Raw genomic sequence first — 27,639 nt, 5'->3', positions numbered from 1 at the left:
CCCTGTGTTGTCAGGCATGTCAATCAAATTTTAATTAATCAAATCACATAATTATGTTAAAAGATTACTTAAATATACATGTAGAATTTTAATATATATACATATATATGTATTTAAATTCTACGTGTATACTAATGTAATCTTTTATGTAATTATATGTATTTATCTATATATATATATATATATATTTGCGGTTATTTGTATTTATATATAGATAGATATATATATAGAATGTCATTTTACGTTTATTTTGTTACCTATATATTAATAACAAAATACAGTTAGAATGAAATTACATATGGATATATAATTTATATTACATTTTGTTTCAATATTTTATTTATTTATTTTATTTATTATTTTAATTATACGTATATATATATATAATATATATGTAGATCAATTATATATATATAATATATATACATATATATATGTAACGTCATTCTAAGTTTATTTTAATACTAATATATATATATACTTATATTAGTATTAAAATACACTTTGTATGACGTTACATATATATAATATGTATATATATACATATATTATATATATATATAAAAATACTTTTAATTTATTTTATAATATGTTTAATATTTTTTTTTTTACACTACCTACCAGCAGGGGGACTGTCTGATATTTTAGACAGTCCCCCTGCTGGCAGATCCATAGCCAGCTATAGGGGGCCATGTGATCGCTCTTTGAGAGCGATCACATGGCCCCCGGGGGCCTCATTTGCCGTGGGAGGGCTGCCTGGGCTGTCAGGCAGCCCTCCAGAAGAGGATAGCGGCGGAGGTGAGTAGTTGCTGGCTCCTGGGGGCTGCAGCCGTTACGGCGTACCATGCCGCCGCAACGGCTTTAAAGCGCGACGGCATGGAACGCCGTAACGGCGTTAAGGGGTTAATGGAGCAGTATTGATGTATAGATCATGCTACTGCAGTCTCACTGCTCATTTCTCTGCCATTTAGAAGTTAAATAACTTTGTTTATGCAGCCCAAACCACACCTCCCCAACTGACACTCTTACAAACTCACTACACAGTTCCTGAAACATATTTTTTTTTAGATTCCCATATTGCACAGTGTGTTTAATGTAGAATGTATTATCTCCTGCTCTGTTAAAAGCCTGCTAGGGCCCCAGCAGCCTTATGTGTGTGTCTTTATGTATGATTAAAGTTCAATTAACAGAGCAGGAGATTAAAAATAAAAACGTGTAAATAAACACATTGACATTTGAGAGCTGATTGAAATTGTAAACACTTTATGCAGGCGGTGTCAGTCACAGCCAGGAAAAACAATTTAACTCCTAAATGGCAGAAAATTGAGCAGTGAGAATACAGAGGCATGATCTATACACCCAAAGTTGTTTTGTTTCTTATAGTGTCCCTTTAAGTGCCCGGTATCCATTTACACACTGTAAGATCAGCAGAAGAAGCTTAGCTGATACACCTGAAGGAAATCTAGTGGATTTGTTTTTCAATGTTTACATTCTCTGTTAGCAGGATACAAAATAGGGTTTGTTTCTATCCTGCTATCATGGAATGGATGCAAGAGAAGTGATAGAAACTAAAAACACAAATCAATGTAAATATATGTTATCTGTATGTACAAAATGTGTTCATTTATGTATTATGGATATTATGTATTTTTAGATTTGCTTTAAAATATGTTACTTGGAAATGCCAATATTTATATGATGACAGCTCCATTAAAGCTGTGCACCAAATGCTTTGTTGAAAAGCATTGTGCTATAAATGTAGGCGGGCTTGAGATTAGATTTAGTGGAATTTATTTCACAGAAAATTAACTTATGGAGGTTTTTCAACCACCGCAGAAGGCAGGTGCTCCCTAACACTTTGCCCCCCTTAAATGTATGCCCCCTAATCATACCTCTACTCCCACCCGCCCTTGACACTTCCTTAGCCTAAATTGCCCTAATGTTCCCCAAATTCTAATCCCAGATGGCTCCTTCACCCTACACAGTAACATCTCTAACCTAACCTTTACAATAAGTTAACTTTTTTTGCTTCGGTTTAATGATGCTGGGATCACATGGATGCAGCTGCTTCACACTGCCCTATTTATAGTGGAAATTTACAATCCATCTGTTTAACAGTGACATTTGCAATGTACATCTATATACCAATCTACGTGGCATGATGATACATACTTGGGTTGTGACTGCATATGCACTGTATGTGCGTAAGTACGCACTGTAAGTTTATGCACTGTGTTCCAGTGACTTCATTTTTATTTGTAATGTGAATGTTACTACAAAGGTAAGTGAGAATGTATGGTTTATATATAATAATAACAAAGTATTTACATTCAGATTACTCTGGTTTACAAGTTCATCCTGGGGATGTTACTATTACCCAATTTAATTGTACTCATTTTATCTCCCTCGGAAGGATAAAGGGCTGAGTCAACCCTGCCAGGATTTGAAAATGCAAGAGTTGTACAGATTCTATTAATGATGCATTAGCCCACTGAGCTATCTCATCGGCTTATTTGGCACACACACCCAGACATATAATATATTTATATTTATATTATATGACTGGGTGTGTTACTGTGTATTGTTTGTGTGTATTAAAATAAATCTATATTCCTCAAATTTATTTGTGTGGACATTCTTTAGTTCTCTCATTCTAATTTCAGTTTTTGATTTTAAGGTTTTTGTTGATGGTCATGATATCCGATCCCTGAATGTCAGACAATAGAATTGTCAAGAGAATTAATAGGGGTGGTCAGCCAAGAACCTGTATTGTTTGGGACGACCATAAAGAATAACATAAAATTTGGCCGAGAAAATGTGACTGATGAGGAAATTGAAAAGGCTGCTAAAGAAGCCAACGCATATGATTTCATAATGTCGCTGCCCGATGTAAGAACTTTTTCGATAACTTTTAAATGTCTTATCATTTAGTATTAAAATAGCAATTCAGAATTAAAATGCAGCATAATTCCGGATTTTTTTTTAAATATTGTTGATGCAGACAGAGTTATGGTTACCATTGACATTTAAAGTGGCGATTAGCCGACAATAAAAAGTATAGTGAAGAATTATGATTAAATGTTATAATTACAGATTTTTAAAGTCATGTAAATTCAATTCTCCGATGGATGTGCTATATGTTTGCAGCTTTGATATCATGTTTAGGTAAAATGTAGTAAAAACATACCTAAAACATACAAAATACTTTACCTCGGAAATAAAATGTTTTTTTTCACTGGCCAGGTCGGCTATTTGCATAACTGACACAAACAATATGTTTCAGGTGATTGACTTTAAATTATGTTACATCTTGTTCTTTGATTGTGAGTTTTTTAAACCTTTCCCTATTACACATAGAGTGTGAACCACTGGTTGCCATTTATAGATATTTCCCATTTTTCAGTTATAAATTCATATTTCCACTGTAATTAGCTCGTAGCGGGTAGCACTGGATATTATTTCATTTCTAAATGTTACTGCTTCTTTTAATAAACTATCCAAAACACAGCTATGCTGACTGCTATCCTGCATCAAAAATGTATATGGAGAAAAATAAATATTTGGAATTCCACAACCCATTTAACAAATCACAAAGTCTACAGCACTATTTTTTTTTTGTCATAATTAAAAAAATGAGTGTTCAAGGAATGCTCAAAACGAAAAACGGTTTTAAAAAAACATTGTGTTTAGTAAGAGTGACCCTTAAATCCTGGTCTCCCCCCCCCCCCCCCCAAAAAAAAAAAAAGCTAAAACTGTTTTCCGGTGCTGAGGCCAAGTTATCCCTCAGCTCGATCCTCCTTTGTGCTGACGTCACCACCCTCGACTTAGGAGGACTTATGTCAGGTAGGACTAGTCAATGTGAGCACATGGGTCGGCTTAGGAATCCTGTTCCGGGCTGGCTAATGACGCCTAACTGACTCTGCAGGAAGTGGAGTTACACCTCTGAGAGCAGCGGGTTAAACTCAGAAGGTGCAGCACTTTCATTGCAAATCACCGCACATAGAAACTCCAATCACCATGACCACTTCAGCTATAAAATGTAGTGACGTTCTATATTTTTTTCAATTACATTTCAGAAATATGAAACTCTTGTTGGAGAAAGAGGAGCCCAGCTAAGTGGAGGCCAGAAACAAAGGATAGCTATTGCTAGAGCTTTAGTCAGGAATCCAAAAATTTTGCTGCTGGATGAAGCCACCTCTGCGTTGGATAGTGAGAGTGAATCCATTGTACAAGCTGCTTTAGATAAGGTAGCACAATCCTTATGTTCACAATGGGCACTCATTAGACTGAAATGTGTTTGCTTCAAAACTGTAATGAATTAAATATATTTTTATGTATTATTTTATGATCAAAGTTTACAGTGTTTCAACTCTAAGCTTTTTCTTGTTGTATAAGATTCAGTTTTTTTATAATTTCATTACAAATTTGTTTATTTTCTTGCTATTATTATTAGTATTATTTTTGGCATTTATATAGCTCCAACTTATGCTTCTTTTTACATTCCAATATCTATCCGCCTCAATAATATTAAATCACTATCTAATAACAGAGTATAGTTTTATAATCTAAATTAAATTTAAAAAGGAACAGTGGTTATTATATATATTACATTACATTGTACACAAGCCCTTAAAGCCTACATTTAAAGTTACAATTTTTGGTAAAGATTTTATATCTGTTATGTATCCCAACAATTTACATACTTACAAATTTACATAATCTGAAATATATCTTATATATTAAAGGGACATTATAGTCACCAAAACAACTTTAGCTTAATGAAGCAGTTTTAGTGTATAGATCATACGTCTGTAGCTTTACTGCTCAATTCACTGCCATTTAGGAGTTATCACTTTTGTTTCTGTTTATGCAGCCCATGCCACACCTCCCCTGGCTGTGATTGACACAACCTGAATGAAAACAAAATAGTTTAATTTTCAATCCGATGTAACTAACTTTAAAAGTTTTTATCTCCAGATTTGTAAATTGAACTTTAATTTCATACAAGAGGCTCCTGCTGGGTCTAGCAAGCTAATAACAGAGCAGGAGATGAGAAATTCTAAATTAAACAGAATTTAAAATAAAGGAACTGTAGGCATTAGCTGACTCTTTACAGGAAGTGTTTAGGAAGGCTGTGCAAGTCACATGCAGGGAGGGATGTCTAAGGTCATATAAACAAAGTGATTTAACTCCTAAATGGCCAAGAATTGAGCAGTGAGACGGCAGGGGCATGACAGTATGACAGCAAAACAGCATCATTAAGCTAAAGTTGTTCTGGTGACTATAGTGTCCCTTTAATAGTATGGTTTGTAAAGTCCAGGCAGGTTAGATCCAAAGCAAATAAGGAATAGTTAGAAAACAAAGTTCAGTTTGAATTAAAGCAGGATATTTGGGTGAATCGGGAAGGATCAAATGAAAATTAGAGTTGAGCAGGTTATCAGGAAGCAGTTTGAGCCAGGAACAGATGTCTTGTCAGTATCAGACAACAATTATCAGTAAGAGCCAGGTGCCTTTAGTTGGGTGTGGCCTTTTATAGCAGACTTGGAAGATCATATGAGGCAGGTGAGAGAGAGAGAGAGAGAGAGAGAGAGAGAGAGTATTGACTAGTGGTTAGGGAGGCCACTAGTGGTGAAAAACAGGTATTGAAGTAAATAAACATTTTAAGTGTTTGCCCACACCCTGCCCTTATTAAAGAAGGTATACTCAACTGGCTAGACACATTATTGATCTCATATGTTATATCGCTGTTGATGTTTCACAGGCCAGGGAAGGTCGCACCACACTAGTCATTGCTCATCGTCTTAGTACAGTGTGGACAGCAGATGTTATTGCTGTGTTAGAAAACGGAGCTGTGGCTGAACAAGGAACACATTCTGAATTGATGGAGAAAAAAGGAATATATCATTCACTTGCTACAGTTCAGGTAAAATCCTAACTATTTATTACATTCAGTATGTGCAGTAGTTTCAAACCTGTCAAAAACACAAACTGGCCTTCCAAATTTTTTTAAATACATTTTAGATTATTTAATATAATTCTGTCAGTATTATCATTTTTCTTGATTAAGTTTAATATAATTGCTTTTTTTTTTCAATTCTTTATTTTTGCGAGTTTTTGCATATGATACAACATATTTCGGTGAGTAACAGGTTAAAAAATAATAACATTACTTGTATGCAAACGTCACCCAGCTGGGTCAACTCCTTTTTATGTTTTGTAGGGGCTTGCGCTCCCAGGCTCATCTATGGGTGGTCCTAGGACGAGTGGTTTGGGGGGTGCTGGGGTCGGGCCGCATGTGCCTTATGGCTGATCTGTGTTGTTCCTTGTCCTGTAGCTATACTAGGGCGCGTATTTATGGTGTGCGTGGGTATTGAGCTGCGCTAGTCTGGTCTGCGTGTTCGCTCGATATTGCTGGTCCTATAGCTTTGGGTCATGCGCTGTGTAGTCTAGGATCTGCTGTGTTTGCGCAGTGGTGTCGCTTAATAACCGTGTGCTGCGTAGGGGGGGTCTTGGTATCTTAGTGTTAGACTTAGAGCAACTCCTAAGGCTTTCAGAGCCAGCAACTGTACAACATAGGCATTATTTATAAACAGTATTCAACATTGATAAAAAATAAGTAAAAAACTATATTTGTAGAACTGTGTAAGGAACATCTTGTGTAATATAGGTAAGTTCAGTCCCCAAATTCAGGGTGGCAGGTCCTCTGCCATCGGTGCTTCCCCTCTGGGCACAAATGGGGTGATGTTGGCTATGTTCCAAGTCGGATGGTCCGCCGTCGGCGTCGTTGTCAGGCCAAGGGCTTGCAGGAATGTTGTCGCCTCACTGGTGTGCGATATTGTGTGGTTCTTCCCTGCTTTGTCAGCGATTAATCGGCGGGGTCCCCATTTGTAGACTATGGATTTCTCTTGGAGAAGCTGGGTAATAGGCTTGAGAGATCTCTGCCAAGATAGAGTATGTCTGGAGAAGTCCCGGGAAAAAGCTAATTGTGCTCCTTCAAAGGATACTGTAGGGGTGTCTCTCACTGCTCCCATAATAATACCCCTGTCAGAGTCCCGCACCATTTTGAGCAGTACATCCCTGGGTACCTCTTGGGTTGCGTTGGTCGCCTTGGTGAGCCTGAAGCAGGAGTCCACCACCAGCTGTTTAGACTGTTTGGGCATGAGTAGGGTGGCTAGTAGCCTCCTGCAGTAGTGAGGGAGTTCTTCTTCCGCTACTGTCTCCGGCACCCCCTTGATTCTTAGGTTGCGTGCCCTGGCTTTGTCCTCGAGGTTAGCAAGCTGAGCCTGATGGTCGGCGCACTGCTTCTGCAGGGCACCAAGGGCTGTATCTGTGGCCGACTGTGCCAGCTTGTGGCCCGCCATATTCTCTTCCACTTTGTCCATGCGTGTGGTAAGGGTGGTGAATCCAGATCCACCGTGAACATGGCTTGGATTTCTGCCACCAGGGCTTTGATGTCTGCATTTGTGCTGCAGTCGCGTCTTGCCCTGATCGCCGCCTCTGTAAAGGGGAGAGGTCGGCTGTGCTGCTGTCCTCCTCCGAGGACAGTGTGTAGTCAGATGCGGGCGCCATCTTGGCAGGTGCGGGCCACGCGGCTGAGCGCATATTAGCGCCGATATCTTGCGACCCCGGTCCCGGATCAGGTCGCAGCTTTTTGTTCTTCTTCCCCATCATATCGGGGTACGGGCAGCCGCCTGTGTGGGTCTGGATTGCGGGTATTACCGCTGTTAGTCGGCGTTTTATCGCGCCGTCTCGCGGAGCAATTCTGGGACACGTCCACCTCGTTTGGGTGCCGGCTCCGCCCCCATATAAGTGCTTTTTAATGTGTGTTTAAAGAAATATACCGTGTTTACTTAAATCTAATGCGCCCATGAATGTAATGCGTATTCAAATTTTGAAACTTGGAAGCTGAAAAATGTCTTCGCTGGCGAATGTAATTTTGTACAAGCAGATACTATACAACATATAGGTCGATAAACAAAGACCACACTCTGACCGGGGCGAAATTCGCCAGCGAGAAATTTGTCGGGGCAAAATTTGCATTCACATTGCAAAAATAATGCACGGTACAGCTTTACTGCACACAGAAACCAAGTCTCGCATCCCTGTAGCTGTGATGCAAATGTGAATTTTGCCCCGGCAAATTTGCATTGTATGCCTGCCATATCTAATGTGCAGTTCGTACTTAAATGTAATGCGCCATCGAATCTAATGCGCACATTTTGGAGATTGTATTTTGCCAATAAATGTGTCCATTAAATTTGAGTAATTATGGTATATATATTTTTAAAAGAAATAATGTTTTACAATGTTGTTTACACTTTTTTGTTAGGGTCCGTCTGTGATTTGGTTCACAATATCTCATGTCTTTGGTCATGATCACTCACAGTATTGGTTCAACTGTGCAGGTCACTCATTTTTTTTATTTTCGTTTTAGTCCATTATAACAGAGGATAAAGAAAAAGACAATGAGATAGTCAGAAAACCATCTCTCTTAAAGAGGTTGAATTCCAAATCACCTTCTCAGAAACATGGGATGTTTGAAGAAGAAGAGGAGGAAGAGGAGGTCAATAATGATGTGGAAGAGGTAATAATTTAATAAGTATGAACATTTTTAAAAAGTCCAATAAAACATTTGCTTCAATAACATGAAAAATACAGTAATAGTAATGAAAGGTAAGGAAAACACAAATTAATTCAAATGAGGTGCTGAAAGAATAAACTCAGAAATAAAGAATAAACTCAGAAATAAATCTTATCAGTTGGGCGTGGGGAGTACTACTGCTCGTTGGCTTAACGGAATAACCCAGTTTTCCAATTTAGGAATGCATAGATATGATATAGAGCAGGGGTTCTCAACCCAGTCCTCAAGGACAAGTCCAGGATTTAGGGATTACCTGGGTGCGTCTAAGGTGTTTAGAAAAAGAAAAAAAAACACCTTAGAGTCTAATCTCCCTGGACTGGTAGGGGGTCTTTGAGGACTGGGTTGAGAACCCCTGATATAGAGAGTACCTGGTTCCATCTGGATTATTAGATCCCATTGTAAAAATTGAAAACAAAAAAAAAGTGGTACAGCTGCTAGACCACAGTTATCACTCCTGCTGTTACATACAGGGTTATTTGCTAAACTGAGAATTCAAATATAATTTCAGCTTTAGGGTCAAAATAGCCAAATCTGTAAAAAAATCAGCTATGCTTCCAGTTCTGGTACTTTTCGCCTTAAATTTGAAATTCACTTGCAGTTCTCATTTACCATAACAGGGAACTGATGTAGTATAGTGGTCTAGGTGGGTAAAAATATTAGGTCCAAACCCTAAAGCTGGGCAGTGACAGGGACTATATAAAAAGTGGAGTTACCTATGACAATGTTTGAAGAGCAACTGCATATTGGATATAGCTGGTGAAGTGAAGTATGTGATATTCCCCTTGACCTTCTACAAAGGTCCACCAGATGTCAAAGCACGATTCTTGAGATCGAGGATGGCAAATTCCCTTTCCTGAAAAAAAGATGACATAATGACAGTTGGTAACAGTTTCCTTTTGTTTTGTTTTTTTGTTTTTTTACAGAGAGAACTTCCTAAAGTTTCCTTCTTCAAAATTATGAGATTAAACAAATCTGAGTGGCCTTACATTCTTGTTGGGGCCCTGGCGGCATTAATTAACGGGGCAGCTCATCCGACATTTTGCATTTTTTTTGCAAAAATTATAGCTGTAAGTACACTAACCACTGCAATTACTGTGAAGGTTATTCAATAAACAGCGAGATGTGTTAAACCGATAACAGAATTGAAAAGTTCCAGAATGGTGGAGTTCAAGATAAAATGTACATTATTATTTGTGCAGTAAAAATTATATTTTTGCTTTGTATGAAACCAACAGAGTATTATTTATTTTACTTGATTGGCTCGTCAAAAACACAAAACAGAGATCTATTCACTAAAGGTTACTACAACCAAAGATTAACAAGAAATGTAGGATTTTCAGATGTGATTTTCTTTTTCAGTTTTCTTAAGTTTTTAGTTTTTCTGTGTGGTTTGTATGTGGTCTATCTATCTGTCTATCTATCTATCTAAATCTGAAATATCACTTAACACCTGTTGCCTGGGTGAGTTAAGATGAGTACATATTGACAATTAGCTAACTTGCTATTTTATATATTATGCTATTGTCTCCAACCATACTGTTTAGTGGTTTCACAAACATCGGGCCAGTAAATATATCCAATTACAAGACACTTTTCAAAGCTCCCCAATTCAATACCACCCTTGCAAATACATACTGTATTAGAGCAAACCTTTTTTGGATCAAAGTGAAAATGTATGGCTTTTGATAGCTTAAGTCAGTTTTTGTGCAAGTCAATATGAGTCAGTTTCATAATTTTCATACTCTGCTTATAGTGTAGCAAAAGTTAAATTCAATCCACCATCTCAAATCAACTCCCTTTCTTTAAAAGGTTGGCTGAAAAGTCATGTTCAGTGAATAGGCTCCTTTGACGTATACAGTGACTCACACAGGTTGAATTTATCAGAAAGCCATTACCGAGAAAGACCACATATATTGTGTAGTTACATGCAGTTTAACCGATAGCAATAATATTTTTCTTATTCTTTCCTTGCAGCTTTTTTCAACTGATGATGCTATGAAAATCCGTCATGAAGCTGATATATATTCTCTAATTTTTGCTGCTATTGGCGTAATGTCTTTTTTTACGTATTTTTTACAGGTAAAGTATCTGTTATTGATTTTAGCTGTCATAGATCATCCCTTACATTTTATTTCATGTTCCTAGTCAAATAGCGATATAATATACATTATTATTACCTGCATTTATTAAGTGCCAACATATTCCGCAGCTGTACAATTGGGGAAAAAATACACAATATACAATATACACAGACTAATGCACAAGGTAAAGAAGGCCCAGCCAGTGAGTTGAGACAAAGCCACTTAAACTATTTTATATAAAGTACTTAACTAGCTGATACATGAATATATAAACTTATATACACAAATATATTATAAATATAAACTAAAAAACATATACGTATCAGTACAAGTCAATGAAATGCTATGGTACACATACCAAAAATATTTTTACTAATATGTACAGGTGAACCAGTCATATAATTAATAATGTTTTATACTGTATATTTGTTTGTGATCTACATTTAATAAAACTTAATTAAAATGTAATAAGCGGCGCTCATCAGGGGCATAAAATTACCAGTAAGCCACAATCACTTTTTTAGATATCCCTAATAAGTCAAGTCTAGACAAGTCAAGTCAACATTTTGATATATAGGTATTGTTCACTTATATATGTATTTTTTGCTCTAGTCAAGTGTCTAAAATTCCCTGTATAAATCTGTATTTGATTATTTTATCCAAAACTGTTTCTTATGTATATTTTCTGCTTTTCTTTGTTTTAGGGTTTCATGTTTGGAAGATCAGGGGAAGTCCTAACAACCAGATTAAGACAGATGGCATTTAATGCAATGTTGCGTCAGGTCAGTGGTTGTTATCACAATCTACACCAATTTGCCCATGTATTAATATTTTAATGTGTTCGGTTTGGATTAATTATTTTATCACCCATGCTATCTCTCAGGAAATGTCGTGGTTTGATAATAAGAAAAATAGCACAGGAGCTTTAACAACAAGACTTGCTACAGATGCGTCCCAGATTCAAACGGTACTGATATTTTTTCATCTTTATTTTTTTATACTACATTTTCTTTTAAACAGCTGTCATTCTGTTGAAATATTATTAATGATAATCAAATGAAGTTGCTTTATTCAGTTTTTTTATTATCAGTTTTCTATTTTGTTTTGTTTTAGGCAACAGGTTCTAGACTTGGCCTTATCGCAGAGAACTTGTCTAGCATGGGGCTGTCAATCATACTCGGTTTTGCATTTGGATGGGAATTGTCGCTGTTGATTCTTGGTATTACACCCATTCTGGTTGTTACTGGTCTACTTGAAACAAGGGCACTGACTGGCTTTGCTAATCGTGATAAGAAACAACTTCAACATGCTGGAAAGGTACACAATATTCCAAGATTGCCCCTATTGTGTATGTAAATGAATTCTGCCATGCACATAAGGTGCGCAAGCATACTGGTACTTCTGCCACAAGTAATTAAACATTCACAGCGATTATTCACTAACGTGAGACTTCAAAGTGTATTCAAAGTGAATTTAAAATTTAAGGTCAAATGTTAAGGTCGAAACATTCTCTTAGGCTACTCTGGCCTTAAATTTAAAATTCACTTTGAATTCTCACTTTAGTGAATACTTTCGGCTGAATCCATGTCAGTTATGGTTCGGTATAACTTGAAACCAGTTGCCTTACCATCTGGCTCAACATGGATTGTTACCACTGGATTTCAGATCAGATACTCCTGATTTCCAAATTTTCTAAAATGTATAAGTCTGGTCATAGCATCATGCAGTAATCATTGTGGAGCCAGATGGCTAATCTGCTATTCTTGTATTACAAGCCAACTATTTTCAAGCAACTGACTGATTAATGTAAGCATCTCTCTGTGTCACAGTGTAGGCACACTAAGAACATTGCATTATACTGCAGTTTGTATGCATTCAGTGTCCCTTAAACTCCACAGACAGCATTGTTCGAAGATATAAATAAAATTAAGACTTTTGAGTGCTCTGTTTAGTGAAACAAACACCAATATAATGCACAAAAGAAATACATTTAAAGTTATTTTAACACAATAATAAATACATTAATGAATAAATAAAATAAATCAAATCCAGTTTTTATTTATACCCCTTTGCCTTTTTATGTAATTTAAATAGATTGCAACAGAAACAGTTGATAATATTCGAACTGTTGTCTCACTGACCAGAGAAGACAAATTCGAAGAAATGTACAATGAAAGTTTACAAAAACCGTACAGGTGAGATTTTAATTCTGTGTGTGTGTGTGTTTGTGTGTATGTTTTTTACTGTTGGCTTATTACTAGTGGTTGAGGAGCTGAGTTATTAATGGCAGCTGTAAATGGCTGCTGAAGCCTGGAAGTGTTATTTCCACAAATGTCGGGCAGATCAGGATGCATATGTATTTGTGATTCCCAAATATTAAATAAGCCCTAGCACTAACCATAAACCGAGGGTTAAGTACAGGTGGGCATTTCCACTGAGGAAGGTGTGTTGCCCTCAAATTGTGTGTCTTTCACTGAGGCACTGCAAATATGCCCTCCCATACTATAAAGTGAAGACTATATTCTGGTAGACAGGGAGAGGAGAGAAGGAGGCCTCTGAGCACGTTGATCCTGCTGCAAGGCTTTTCTTGCAGGGTGCAATAGCAGATATTCCTTGAGGAAGTTACTTTACCTAATATGCTATCAGGTTCCTTACTAATATCCATAATGATGGTATTTCACCAATTGCACGCGTTTATTTTTTGTTTTACCTACGTTATTTGACACATTTTATTACTCTAGGCCAATATTTAATTTCCTATTTAATATATTGAGTTTCTCCCAATATTTCTATAATTAATGAATGGGTAATTTACTGTGCAGCACTAAAGTTCAGCATTTCCACAGTCTGCAAGGAGACTCTGAACTTTCCACATAGAGATGCATTTGTTCAATGCATCTCTATGAGGAGATGCGGATTGGCCATACCAGCGTTTGGCCCCGCCCCTGCCCCGCCTCCTAATCGATTTCAATCCAATGCTTTTCCTTGTGTTCTTGTGCTTGTGTTTCTGACCCTATAGTGTTCCTTTTCAGAACTAGTTAAATAAGTATAGATGCCACTTTTGCAGAGAGGTATATGTTATTGCTTTTGTTGTATTTTCTTTTCCTTTTGTGATTGATTTGTTTTTAAAATTCCTATGTTTCAGGAATTCACAACGAAGAGCCCAGATATATGGGATTTGTTTTGCGTTCAGTCAGTCATTTATATTTTTCACCTATGCTGTAAGTTTTCGGTTTGGAGCATATTTGATACAAATTGGAAGGATGAATACAGAAGAATTGTTTCTGTGAGTATCACCTTGCATATACCGTCAGATGCATGCATTTTTCATATCTAAAAACAGCTTGCAAAAGCTGCAGATCACTGGTTTGCAGCCTTCGGAAGCCTTCACCTTTTAACCCAACCCAGACTTTCTGTGGCTGTCCAATCACAGACTTCCTAATGCAGCTCAATGAGAAGACTTTGCAAGGCTCTGGGTAATTGCTGCCTCTTGAGTTTAGCTCCTATGAGCTAAACAACCAGGAAGTAACATAACAGCTTGGGGGTTTAACAAAGTACATTTATTAAAGTTCAAATTTCTATTGAAATCTGTACTTTTTGTAAAATGAAAAACGGAGCACACACTTCACAAATACTGCACTCCATCATGCTGAAGTGATTCTGGGGTCTGGAGTATCCCTTTATTTTACACGTGCAGCCACTCAAGTAATTCAAATTTGTAATCTTTACATGTAAAGATTTAGAAAGTAAAAAAACATATAGTAAAACACACTTTATTAAAATTCAGGGGTCGGAAACCTCTGGCACTCCAGATGTTGTGGACAACATCTCTGTTAATGTTCTAACAGCCGTAATGTTGGCAAAGCATCAGGGTAAATGTAGTCCATAACATCTGCAGTTCCGAAGGTTGTGCTATCAATTTAGCCAGCAAAAATAAAGATGAAATGTTTTGTCTATACTGTAAAGTGATACCAAGCATGTAAATGTCATCCTTTTGTCTTTGTGTACAGTGTATTCACAATTCTAACATACGGAGCCATAGCAGTTGGGCAGACTTTATCATTTGCCCCTGACTATGCAAAGGCCAAATCTGCCGCTTCTCATCTATTTGACTTATTTAGAAGAGAACCAATGATTGATAGCTACAGTCACCAAGGACAGAAACCAGTAAGTAAACCCACAATACATAATAACTCATTTTACAAAGAGTAGCTATTGTAAATATAATATGAATGTCAATTCAAGTGAATGCAATTTATGAGATCTAGTATACAGAATGTCGTGTGATATCATAGAATTAGAAAATGTGATAGGGTGATTATTTGGTTTGATGCTTTAATTTATCTAGTCTTATGTAGAAAGGAATACTGCCCACACTATTTGTTAATTAAAGGGACACTATACACCTGAACAACTTTAGCTTAATGAAGCAGTTTTGGTGTATAGAACATGCCCCTGCAGCCTCACTGCTCAATCCTCTGCCATTTAGGAGTTAAATCCCTTTGTTTATGAACCCTAGTCACACCTCCCTGCATGTGACTTGCACAGCCTTCCATAAACACTTCCTGTAAAGAGAGCCCTATTTATGCTTTCTATATTGCAAGTTCTGTTTAATTAAGATTTTCTTATCCCCTGCTATATTAATAGCTTGCTAGACCCTGCAAGATCCTCCTGTATGTGATTAAAGTTCAATTTAGAGATTGAGATACAATTATTTAAGGTAAATTACATCTGTTTGAAAGTGAAACCAGGTTTTTTTTTCCATGCAGGCTCTGTCCAGGGGAGGTGTGGCTAGGGCTGCATAAACAAAAACAAAGTGATTTAACTCCTAAATGACAGTGAATTGAGCAGTGAAATTGCAGAGGAATGATCTATACACTAAAACTGCTTTATTTAGCTAAAGTAATTTAGGTGACTATAGTGTTCCTTTAATCATGTGGAGAAAATCTGTATACAGCATTGTTTTAGATGAATCAATTTTTGTAAATGTGGGAGTTTGTGTTTTCTTTTACAGGATGAATTCAAAGGTCATCTAGAATTTCGTCAAATATTCTTTAATTATCCATCTCGACCAGATGTGCCTGTTCTCCAGGACTTATCAGTTAAAATAAAATGTGGACAAACTGTGGCTTTTGTTGGTAGCAGTGGATGTGGGAAAAGTACATCTATTCAACTTCTACAAAGGTTCTATGACCCACACCAAGGACAACTGGTAATGAACAGTTACTGATATTTATTGATTTTACAATAAGTTTAAAAGGTTATTGTGGCACAGTGAGTTAGCATTTATTTCAGCTGCTAATAAATACTATGTGAAGAAAAATTCATTTGAAGAAGCAAACTGAGGAATCGGCACAATGCTGTATCTTAAAGGACCTAACTTTTGATATAGAGTAAAATTAGTGAAAACCTGGGTGGTACAATGGTAAAGTACCGTCCTGGGAGACACGGGGTAGGGAGAGGAGACAGGCTATACAAGATATGGCAATAAAGTGCAAAGTAGAGGATAAAACAGATTGTGGGCAATGAATACAGTAGTAAAATCAAAAGTAAGGTCAATACATGTACCAAATCTCCTACTACAACCGGTGAGTTATAAAAAATCCCGACCCAAGGCTAGAAGAAAATAAGTTAAATAGCAAGAAGTTGTTTCACTGCCTGAATCAGGAATAGGAGATAGATGGTATTAAAGGAATAAATCCACTTGTTAAAGAGTAAACACGAAGAAAAAAGGGTATATTCACAAAAAAATATTTATGCAACAATGTTATATCAAATCTTAAATAAGACTAGATGATAAAAGAATAAAGGAAAAGGGTAAAATATTTAGCAATTTTCTCAGTCCAAAATCCTCCACTAAGCGGTTTTTGGTGAGGTAGTCAATTTATTATTGTTCTGGTATTTAACAATGTATCAGCTTAATGAAAGTGTAGTGAAGTAACTCCTACTACGGTAAAAAGTCTGGGGACTTCCTAAATACGAATTATTTTAGTATTAGGCATGATCTTGATTTGTTAGGCTTGATAGGCATGATTAAATACAATACATAATACAATACAAAATAATTATTAATGGAATCATAAAATTATTCTTAATAATAATGTAATAGACAAGTTAGCATAAAAAGAAAGTTAACTAAAAAAATATTACAGTAAACCTTGAATGTCACAGAATGAAAAGTGTTCATAGGGCAAGATAAGTTAATAAGGGGAAATTATATGATGCGAGAATACCATAGATATAACAAAATGTCAGAAGGAACTTTAATCAATATAGAAAATAATGATATCGAGGAAATATGTTAATTTTAGTCTCTCTATATTGGTCTTACTCTCACGGGTGGCGGTACAGAGACCGGGACCCCTGAGTGCCTGATGATGAAGGGAGTCTCAGCATGGAAATGGACTATCAGGGCCTGGTGCAGGGTAACCACACGCCCCCTGGTGTTGACCACCAGCGTTTGAGCGGCCACATACCAGGGCCCTGATGCAGCTACTGCGGATCCCAAGAGCTAGGAGCTAGATGATATGCAGACCTCCCAGGAACTGGAAAGGGAGGCTTTGCAGCAGATATGTATCCAGTACAGAAACAAGGCAAGACTAGAACAGACACCTAACAAGAAAAAAAGACAAGACTAGAAGAACCCAGAACCGGAGCAGGACAGAAAGCAGAACCCAGAACATGTACACAAGACATGAGGGAAACATGAACAGGGCAGGACAGGACTGTACATGAACTGGGAATACAAGACAAAAGAAAACAAGACAAGAGATACAAGGCAAACAAGGGGAGACATAACTAAGTACTATATATGTAAAACATTGGAGATTTAGAGATACATAAATGGCCAAGATGTATGCAGCCCACCACTGCGCCAAAGTACTCCAATTACGGTGGGTCCTAGCTGCCTAGATATGCATGACTAAATAAACAATAAAAATCACACAGTACTTACCTGCAAAGATAGGGGCAGATGACATGAAACAACTGCCTGCAGGAACCAACTGAAACAAAAGGATTAATGGAAAAGGAAAGGGTGTGGCAACATAAAACAAACATATAAAGGAATCCAGGAGACTGGGAATTCCAGGAACGGAATAAAGGAATGAACGCGCATGCGCATTCAGCCGATGACGTCGCTAGGAAGAAGGAGAGGAGGAGGAAAGCTCCACACCCGGCGCTGGAGAAAGGTAAGTGTTTAACCCCTTCCTCTCTCCAGAGCATGGCGGGAGGGGGTCCCTGAGGGTGGGGGCACCCTCAGGGCACTATAGTGCCAGGAAAAGGAGTATATTTTCCTGGCACTATAGTGGTCCTTTAATATATATTATTGAGAAGTTGGTTTATTATCTGAAAGTTATATGCCAAGGAATTTAAATAATTAGGTTTGTTAATAGATAAGAGCGTAAATTACGTCTTATCAGAGAGATACAAGGGCGGGCAAGAAGGGCTCGGGTTATGTATCTTCATTTAAAACATCACATAAATTGATACTGTATATAATGTAAAATGCAAAACAATTATTATTAGAATAATCGAAGCTAGAAGTTATACTTAATAAAAATGTAACAGGCAAGTTTAGCAAACAAAGATAGGTTAACAAAAAAGGCAAGTTAATATGAGAATGTTGCAATGGAATTTAAGTATCTGCAAATATAATATAGTTGGTTAAATTAGAGGGAAGAATGTATGATAGAAGCGAAACCATGAGTGTGGCAAAAAGATCGGAGGAACTCTAAGAAAGAACTCTATTTTAGTATTAGGCATGATCTTGATTTGTTAGGCTTGATAGGCATGATTAAATACAATACATAATACAATACAAAATAATTATTAATGGAATCATAAAATTATTCTTAATAATAATGTAATAGACAAGTTAGCATAAAAAGAAAGTTAACTAAAAAAATATTACAGTAAACCTTGAATGTCACAGAATGAAAAGTGTTCATAGGGCAATATAAGTTAATAAGGGGAAATTATATGATGCGAGAATACCATAGATATAACAAAATGTTAATATATATTATTGAGAAGTTGGTTTATTATCTGAAAGTTATATGCCAAGGAATTTAAATAATTAGGTTTGTTAATAGATAAGAGCGTAAATTACGTCTTATCAGAGAGATACAAGGGCGGGCAAGAAGGGCTCGGGTTATGTATCTTCATTTAAAACATCACATAAATTGATACTGTATATAATGTAAAATGCAAAACAATTATTATTAGAATAATCGAAGCTAGAAGTTATACTTAATAAAAATGTAACAGGCAAGTTTAGCAAACAAAGATAGGTTAACAAAAAAGGCAAGTTAATATGAGAATGTTGCAATGGAATTTAAGTATCTGCAAATATAATATAGTTGGTTAAATTAGAGGGAAGAATGTATGATAGAAGCGAAACCATGAGTGTGGCAAAAAGATCGGAGGAACTCTAAGAAAATATAATGATATAAAAGAAATGGGCTTATTTGGTTTCTCTTTAGTGGTTTTACTTGTTTGATGTATTATGTTGAAAGCAGAAAGTTTGAATGCAATCTGAGAGATATGTGTTGAGGAGTATAGACCATTGAATTAACTTTTGATATTTTGTAACATGTTCACATATGCTACATTTATAGCAAAACTGAGGCAAGAATAAGACCCCGGCGTACCGTAGCCCAAAGTAGCCCACTTTATAATCTCTGAAGCCAAACATCTCATGCCAGTGGCGGAACTTGTCAAGATGATCCTGGTGCAAGAATTGTTTTGGGACCATCCCTATCACAAGGATGGCCAAAAGGTAGATCTCCATTTGGCACACAACTACCATAATGCTTTGCCATCTGGGGATTTACCATATACTTATCCTTGCATGGTTGTATTTAACACTGTTTGTGTGTTCGAATGCAAGCATGTTTTTTTTTTTTTTTTTTTTTTTATGGAGTATGTGTTTGAATGTAGGGTGTATTTGTGTGTAGTGCAGGGCCGGCGCTACCATTAAGGCGAATAAGGCATTCGCCTGGGGCGCCGGCCTCTGGGGGGCGCCCACCGGGTGGTTTCCTGGTGGGCTGCCCTGCTGCTGTCTGGGGATGCTGTGCTGGGTGAGCAGCTCCTTAGCCACCCCCCAGCGCAGCCATTCAGCTGCTGGGCTCCCTCTGCAGCCGATAACCTGCTCAGTGAGTGGGGTTTACTGTAACCCCCCCGAGCAGAACAATGTGCTTCCTGCAGGCTGGGGGAAGCCGGGATGTAAACTGGTATCCTGGCTGCCCCCTGTCTGTGAACACAGGAAGCACTCGGAGGGGAACAGGAAGCAGCCTGTGCTCACAGTGCACGGCTCCCCTGCTCCCCCAGCAGCAAGAAAAACAACATCCTGGATCCTGCTGCCGGGACCTCTTCACAGCACCCAGGTATGGCATGGGGGGTTGTTTATAGTATGAATGTTTGTAAATTGATGTGTGTGTGTTAAATTACTGTGTTTGTGTGTGTAATTAAAGTGTGACTATATGTAGAGTGGTGTGATTTTGTGTTTAACTGACAGTGTGTGTGTTTTAATGAGAGTGTGCAAGAGACTCTGTGTGTTAGGGAGAGTGTGCAAGAGACTCTGTGTTAGTATGTGCAAATGACACTGTGTGTGAGAGTGTGCAAGAGACTCTGTTAGTATGTGCAAATGACACTGTGTGTGTGTGAGAGTGTGCAAGAGACTGTGTTAGGGAGAGTGTGCAAGTGACGGTGTGTGTGTTAGGGAGAGTGTGCAAGTGACGGTGTGTGTGTGAGAGAGAGTGTGCAAGTGACACTGTGTGTGTGTGTGTGTGTGTGTGTGTGTGTGTGTGTGAGAGAGTGTGCAAGTGGCACTGTGTTGTGTTAGTAAGAGTGCGTAACTGGCAATGTGTGTTGGTGAGAGTGTGTAGGTGACACTGTATGTCAGTGAGAGAGTGTGTGTGTGTTAGTGAGAGTGTGTAAGTGACATTGTGTATGTCAGTAAGAGTGTGTAAGTGACATTGTGTATGTCAGTGAGAGTGTGTGTGTGTGTGTTAGTGAGAGTGTGTAAGTGACAATGTGTATGTCAGTGAGAGTGTGCAAGTGACAATGTGTAGGTCAGTGAGAATGTGTATGTGTTAGAGTGTGTAAGTTAGTTAGAATGTGTAAGTGTGTATGCCAGTGAGAGAGTGTGTGTATTAGTGAGATTGTGTGACACTGCAAAGGTAATTATTGCAATTTTTAAAAAACTGAAATAATTACTGTCCTGGGTTAACGTTAACTCCTCTAGTGGCTATGCATTGAGACGTCCAGCGTCACGCAAAACCTAGTGTCTTGGAAATGCCATTAAGGAGCGAAGGCGGACCTAAGCCAGCACAAAAGACATGCTGGACCCAGGTAAGTGACAGAAGGGGATTTAACCCCTTCTGCACCACAAGGGGGGTGCGTTTAACAGAGGGGGAAGCTATAGTGCCAGGATAAGTTTTTTTCCTGGCACTATAGTTTCCCTTTAATGCCTACTCAGTGCGTCTCTTTCCCTAAATGTCTCTTCACTGTAATTCAGAGTTTAGTGAATAAACATCTAAAGGGAATGTAGTTGCATTCATGGGGGGGAGGGGGGGGGCAAAATTGATTGTTGCCTAGGGCGGCAAAAATCCTTGCACCGGCCCTGGTGTAGTGTTGTGGGTTTTTATGAACTGTTGCCATTTGAAAGCAGTGGTTTACTTGTGTGCAGTGTTTGCCTTTGAATGTAGGGGTGTGTTTGTTTGTAATGTTGACGTTTGAATGGACAAGTGTATTTGTGTTCAGTGCTGGAGTCTGAATGTTGAGATGTAAACATATATACACTGCCACACACATACACTAATACTCCTGCACACACATATAGACACACATGCAGATACAGACACACACTGACACACATCCAGGTACAAAGACACACATATTCACACATAGGCACACATGCAAAAACACACAATAATACTCATACACATACAAACACTGACACAAATACAGAGACAGATACACAGGGACACACGCTGATACAGATACACAGGTACAAAGACACACATATTCACACATAGACACACATGCAAAAACACACAATAATACTCATACACATACAAACACTGACACAAATACAGATACACAGGGACACACCCTGACACACTTGCAGATACACATACACACATAGAGACACACAGATACACAGACACAAGTTACACATACAGACACACAGATAGATACACAGACAGACATACGGACACACAGATAAATACATAGATAGATACACAGATACACAGAGAGATACACAATCACACATATAGACACACTGATAGACACATAGGCAGACACACAGATTCACAGATAGATACACAGTCACATATACAGACACACAGATAGATACATAGATAGACACACAGTCACACATACAGACACACATACTAACACACCGGTAGATACACAGACACAGATACGGACACACAGATAAATACATAGATAGATAGATACACAGAGAGATACACAATCACACATATAGACACACTGATAGACACACAGACAGACACACAGATTCACAGATAGATACACAGTCACACATACAGACACACACACATACTAACACACCAATAGATACACAGACACAGACACACAGATAAATACATAGATAGATAGATAGATAGATAGATACACAGATACACAATCACACATATAGACACACTGGTAGACACATAGACAGACACACAGATTCACAGATACACAGTCACACATACAGACACACAGATAGATGCACAGACACACATAAAAACACACACACAGAAAGGTACACAGACACACAGAAAAACACACAGATAGATGCACAGGCACACATACAGACACACAGATAGATGTACAGATACACGTACAGGCACATTAATAGATACACAGACGCACATGTAAATGTACACATTTTTTGCTACCCTCCTGTTTCCTACCCGTTGGGTGCAGGAGAGTGACTTCCATGGGCTCCAGTCTGCTGACTGAGGCTGTTGGAAGTCATAGGCTTTCCCAAACTGCACCCCCTCCACCCTGCCTGTTCCTCCAGTGTGGCTCGATCTGTTAGCAGGGAGGAAGTGACACTTCCTTCTAGCACTCGCTGCCATTATTAAAGGGAGCCGGTTGTGCTGGAGACACATGCTCATCGGGTGGCCCTAAGTGCATGGTGGCTAAGGTGGCCCTTAGTGTGCAGGCTGCGTGCTGCCTCATGTCATCAATCTTTTCCTACTGCAGGAAGCATATTAGCTTTTGCTGGGCTGATTACCTCTACATACAAGCTTCTTCATACAAGCATGACTGCAGTTTTTCAGTAGATGTACTCAGGCAAGGAGAACTATGGCCATGGTCTGCAGCCCAGAAATATGCTGCTGGGCCACAATATATTAATGTACTCAAGCAATGTGTATTAATCTTCACCCGGCTGTTGTACATTGGCCCACAAGGCATTTGGTCTGCTTTGCCCTATAGAATGCTGTAAGTGTCTGTGTTTAAAAATCTACCACTTGTGAAAATAGCCATAGAAGATCAGATAGCAAAGGTATCAGGTATCATCTGAAACCTTAATTTGACTGACATGCATCAATGTGTAATTTATTTTAATTTAATATCTCCAACTTTCCTTTCTCAGCTGTTTGATAATATCAGTGCTAAGTGTTTGAATGTGCAATGGCTCCGTTCACAACTTGGAATCGTGTCCCAAGAGCCAGTGCTGTTTAATTATAGCATTGCCGAAAACATTGCTTATGGAGACAACACCCGCACTGTATCAATGGAAGAAATACAGAAAGCGGCAAAAGCCGCCAATATCCATTCCTTCATAGAAGGACTCCCTGAGGTGAATATTTGGTGGCTTGGTAATGAGTGAGGTTGTGCCAAACATTACTTTTGGCAGTTACTTAATTGAAAAGTATGATTTAAATTTTAAGGTCAGAAATTCAAATTTCACTGATTTTACTTGACATTATTATTACTTTGTAAAATAGGTTTAATGGTTAGTGAAATTTTAGATGTGTTATATTGTGTCTTTATTCATAATAAAACTTGTCTGAAACAAATGTATAATCTAGTGAATAATATCATATGAAGGGTTACTCCAAGTACCATGACTATGTCAGTGATTTGAAGTGGTCCTGGTACCTGTAATTTGTATGATCAGCATTTTGTTAAGCTCTGCACATACAGAGTCTGACCTCTTTACTGATAGAGCTGTAACTCCACCCCCAGCAGCATCATTTGTATGTCATCAGCCAGCCCGGACAAGAGTTTTAGGCTGGCTAATGTCAACTATGTGCATATTCCATGCACAGAGGGTCATTCATTGGCAGATAGTGGTCATCTGGTGTTCTTGGCTAATGAATTGACATCCTGCTTCTTCAGTTCTGTTGATGTTCAGATCTCTACAACAGATATTGACTTGGCTCACAAGTAACCATCCAAACATGGTAGACCAGTGAGTAATCAGTAATGGAAGAATTCAAAATCATATAGAGGACGATACAGGAGTATAGAATAGTAAATCAATTTGCAGTGTAGAAAAAGGAGTAGAGCAGAAATGCCATCATAAAACATGTGGATGAGGAGCCTCCCATTTTTTGACCAGTGTGGATGATGGTTCCCAATTGGCTTTCTTAAATCCATCAGTGGGTTTCCCTCAAAGGTTTAATAGAAAGGACATTGGTGTAATTCATCTATACTTTTTTAGGATTTTTTATTATAATTGCATGAAAAGTAGTCTTTTTTTTTTAAATTGTACCTCCAGAGAAGATAATTTTGATATTGCATTCAGTAATTGCAAGACATTCAATTGACCTTCTAGGAATGTGTTAGAAATAATAATCTGTGTATAGGAATTTCGGTACAACACCTACAACATCAGTAACATGTGCATATGTATTTCCTTAGAAATACAACACACCTGTAGGAGGAAAAGGAACTCAACTCTCAGGAGGCCAGAAACAGAGGATAGCAATAGCCAGAGCACTTATTCGTTCACCCAAAGTTCTACTTCTAGATGAAGCCACTTCTGCATTGGACAATGAAAGTGAGAAGGTAAGAACACAGAGCATAATATAAATCCCAGTGAATGGTGAAAGAGATCTATTAGAGCAAAACTGTAATGGTTCTTGTCTAGATTAACACCAAACATTCAGAGTTCAGTTTTTCATGTAGCTGAGTTGTTTTTAATTACTTAAGCAGGTGTAAACACTACAAATTCCTGTGACCCATAGCCTAAAAAAAGTTTTAAAAAATAAAAGAATACTGCTCCATTGCCAAATTGTGAGCTCTAATTAATATATTGATTGCCGTACAAATGTGTAGAGTGAGGAAATACAAAACTGTCAAGTCACTATGATGGATGCCTTTAACAGCACTCCAGATAACCAGATCTATGACAAAATGTCTTTGAAAATGGTTCTCTCAGGGAGTACAGACACTGCCAGATGGGAAGAGTGGAATAATTATGTACATTCCAGATTATCCTCATACACAATCCCTATTATGATACTTTAACCAATCCTTCTAGACTTCTGTTTAGCTACACAAGGACATTAGATAGGAGAACATTTTAAAAAAGACTACTTATCTAATGTTTGTGAAACCCTAGCATATCATAACGAAAACATGATTAGATACCTCAGACTTAAAAATTGTGTCCCTTCATATTAAAACAAATATAAATAAACGATTAAAAAGAAAATTAGGGTTCCCTGACACACCCCCCAAAAAATGTCAAGAGGCCCAACAAGGGACCTCTCCTCTTCATCCACCACATTGGCTATAGTGTGAAGAATAATAGAAATAAAGGCTCAAGAGATGCTAAAGATCCAGAGGACCTTACCTCATCAAATCCAATATTTTGAAAGCGGGTTAATATACAACAGTGGATAAGAGTATACTCTTTGGTTAATTGATTTCCTTGCGACTACAGTTTGTTTGTCTGTTTAGAAAAGGTTGGAATGCCTGTTCCCGTTTAGTAAAAAATTGACATCAGGCACTCCAGCAAACTTTTTTCGATTGAGTAGGTTTTTTGGGGTAAATTTTGACAACCACATGCTTTTCTTAGCTTAAATGTTGGTCATCATACATGTAATAGTTAGCATGTACAAGTGCATCCTTTGAAGAAAAAATATCTTTTACACAGCAACTTCTACCATGCATTTCTGGGGCCAACTCTTTTTAACACACCCATGTATATTAATTCATCCAGACAAAACATACAACATTTTGCATTGTGGATTAAGAAAGAATAATGGGGTCACAAGAAATTTCAAAGCGTCCCTATCCTTTCAGTTAGACTGATCTCAATTATAGAACTGCTGGCCTTTTTCAAATTGACACAATTTCATCTGAAATGTCCATTAGCTGTCTATGTTTTTATTTACTTGTACTTAGGTTGTACAACAAGCCCTTGACCAGGCGAGAGAAGGAAGAACCTGCATCATAATCGCGCACAGGCTATCGACTGTGCAGAATGCAGATACCATTGTTGTGATGAAGAATGGAAAAATAATAGAATACGGGAATCACCAGGAGCTTCTAGCAAATCGTGGAACATATTACCACTTAGTAAATGCACAAACAATAACTTAACATCAAAGAAGCATATTTATGAGTATATGGTACACATAATGAAACATCTGTTGTAGGCTTCTACACGTGCAACAGACGGTGGCACTGAAAGATGGTGTAACTACAACCAGATGTATAACAATATAGACACAGGACTAAGGATATGATCATGGTTGATAGATATATGCAAACCAAAGCGTTGAAATATGTCTAATGAGAAGATTTGCACATGGCGAGTTCTAGGTTTTATTGTTGCCAAAGCAAAATCGCAGCAGAGTTATTCATGTACAAAGTTGTTTTGTTTTTTTAACCTTTTTTTTTGTTCATGACATGTGAGCAATGACGATAACAAGAAAAGCTGCAGTAATGTGAACACAAGCAAATTGTTCATAAAATGTCTCTCTCTTTCTAAGAATGATATACATATCACATGTAGTTATAAAGAATATAAAAAGCTAGACTATAAAACCATTACCATTCCATCCTTGGTATGTGCGGATACTTAGATTTAGTTTATATATTGTCTTTGTTATTTATTTTTGTTTTAATAAAAATATTGAGGCTTGGAGTAACACTGTCTCTACAATATGGAGCTACCTCTTTTAATCTAAATTATACGTTATAAGATAGGTGATGCATGGTATTACTATAAAAGGGAAAACTATAGATTGTATTTGTAAACAGAATATGCTGCACTTATCGGGAACTACTTGAAGTAAGTTATAGACATGAAAGGTGCTGCTGCGGACTCTTAAAATGTTCTAATAAATAAATATTTTCACGGAAACCTACGATTGCATTGATCGTACTATCTTGCTTTCAGATCATTTAAAGGAATTTTTATTAGAATGTAAGCCTACTTTCAAACAATTGCTTTATAGTGAAGCCCCGGTACCAACATCAGATGTGTAATTATAAAGATTAAAGGGACACTATAGGCACCCAGACCACTTCAGCTCATTAAAGTGAAATGGGTGCAATGCCCCTGTCACCTTAACCATGCAGTGTTAATTATTGCAGTTCCCGAGAAACTGCATTAATTACATTGCATGGTTAAGACACTTCCTGCTTACTAGATGATTTTTGTTGCCTAACTGATGCTGGACATCCTCACACTCTGTATTAGGACATCCAGCATCAGTTAAATCCCCATAAGAAAACATTGAGTCAATGCTTTCCTATGGAAAGGGCCTAATGCGCTCAAAGCGCTTGCCGCACATGCGCATTAGCCCACCTGTCAAGTACCGTCGAAGGAGGCGGAGTGCCAACCCAGCGTCGAGGTACATTGTCGGTGGAATCAGGTAATTGTTACAAGGGTTTTATAACCCTTGTAGTGCCAGAGCGTGGGGGGTGCGGCTC

At 37.8% G+C, this 27,639-nt stretch overlaps 1 protein-coding gene across 1 annotated transcript in view; it reads left to right on the top strand.

The window, feature by feature from the left end:
• LOC134609036 (ATP-binding cassette sub-family B member 5-like) overlaps window positions 1-27,371 on the top strand; it is a 77,248-nt gene extending 49,877 nt beyond the window's left edge. Inside the window, 17 exon segments of the mRNA XM_063452392.1 lie at window positions 2,678-2,722; window positions 2,725-2,889; window positions 4,077-4,247; window positions 5,762-5,923; window positions 8,435-8,584; window positions 9,565-9,708; window positions 10,616-10,720; window positions 11,427-11,504; window positions 11,606-11,689; window positions 11,836-12,039; window positions 12,817-12,917; window positions 13,868-14,008; window positions 14,733-14,889; window positions 15,737-15,934; window positions 23,339-23,545; window positions 24,613-24,759; window positions 26,104-27,371. Of these exon segments, the coding sequence (XP_063308462.1) occupies window positions 2,678-2,722; window positions 2,725-2,889; window positions 4,077-4,247; window positions 5,762-5,923; window positions 8,435-8,584; window positions 9,565-9,708; window positions 10,616-10,720; window positions 11,427-11,504; window positions 11,606-11,689; window positions 11,836-12,039; window positions 12,817-12,917; window positions 13,868-14,008; window positions 14,733-14,889; window positions 15,737-15,934; window positions 23,339-23,545; window positions 24,613-24,759; window positions 26,104-26,301 (2,457 nt within the window). The 3' untranslated portion in view covers window positions 26,302-27,371.
• The last annotated feature ends 268 nt before the right edge of the window (window positions 27,372-27,639 follow it).

Source organism: Pelobates fuscus, chromosome 4, assembly GCF_036172605.1.
Source record: "Pelobates fuscus isolate aPelFus1 chromosome 4, aPelFus1.pri, whole genome shotgun sequence".
Classification (NCBI taxonomy): Eukaryota; Metazoa; Chordata; class Amphibia; order Anura; family Pelobatidae; genus Pelobates; species Pelobates fuscus.
The sequence above is the reverse complement of the archived record's forward strand: the minus strand, read 5'-3'. Positions and strand labels throughout refer to the sequence as shown.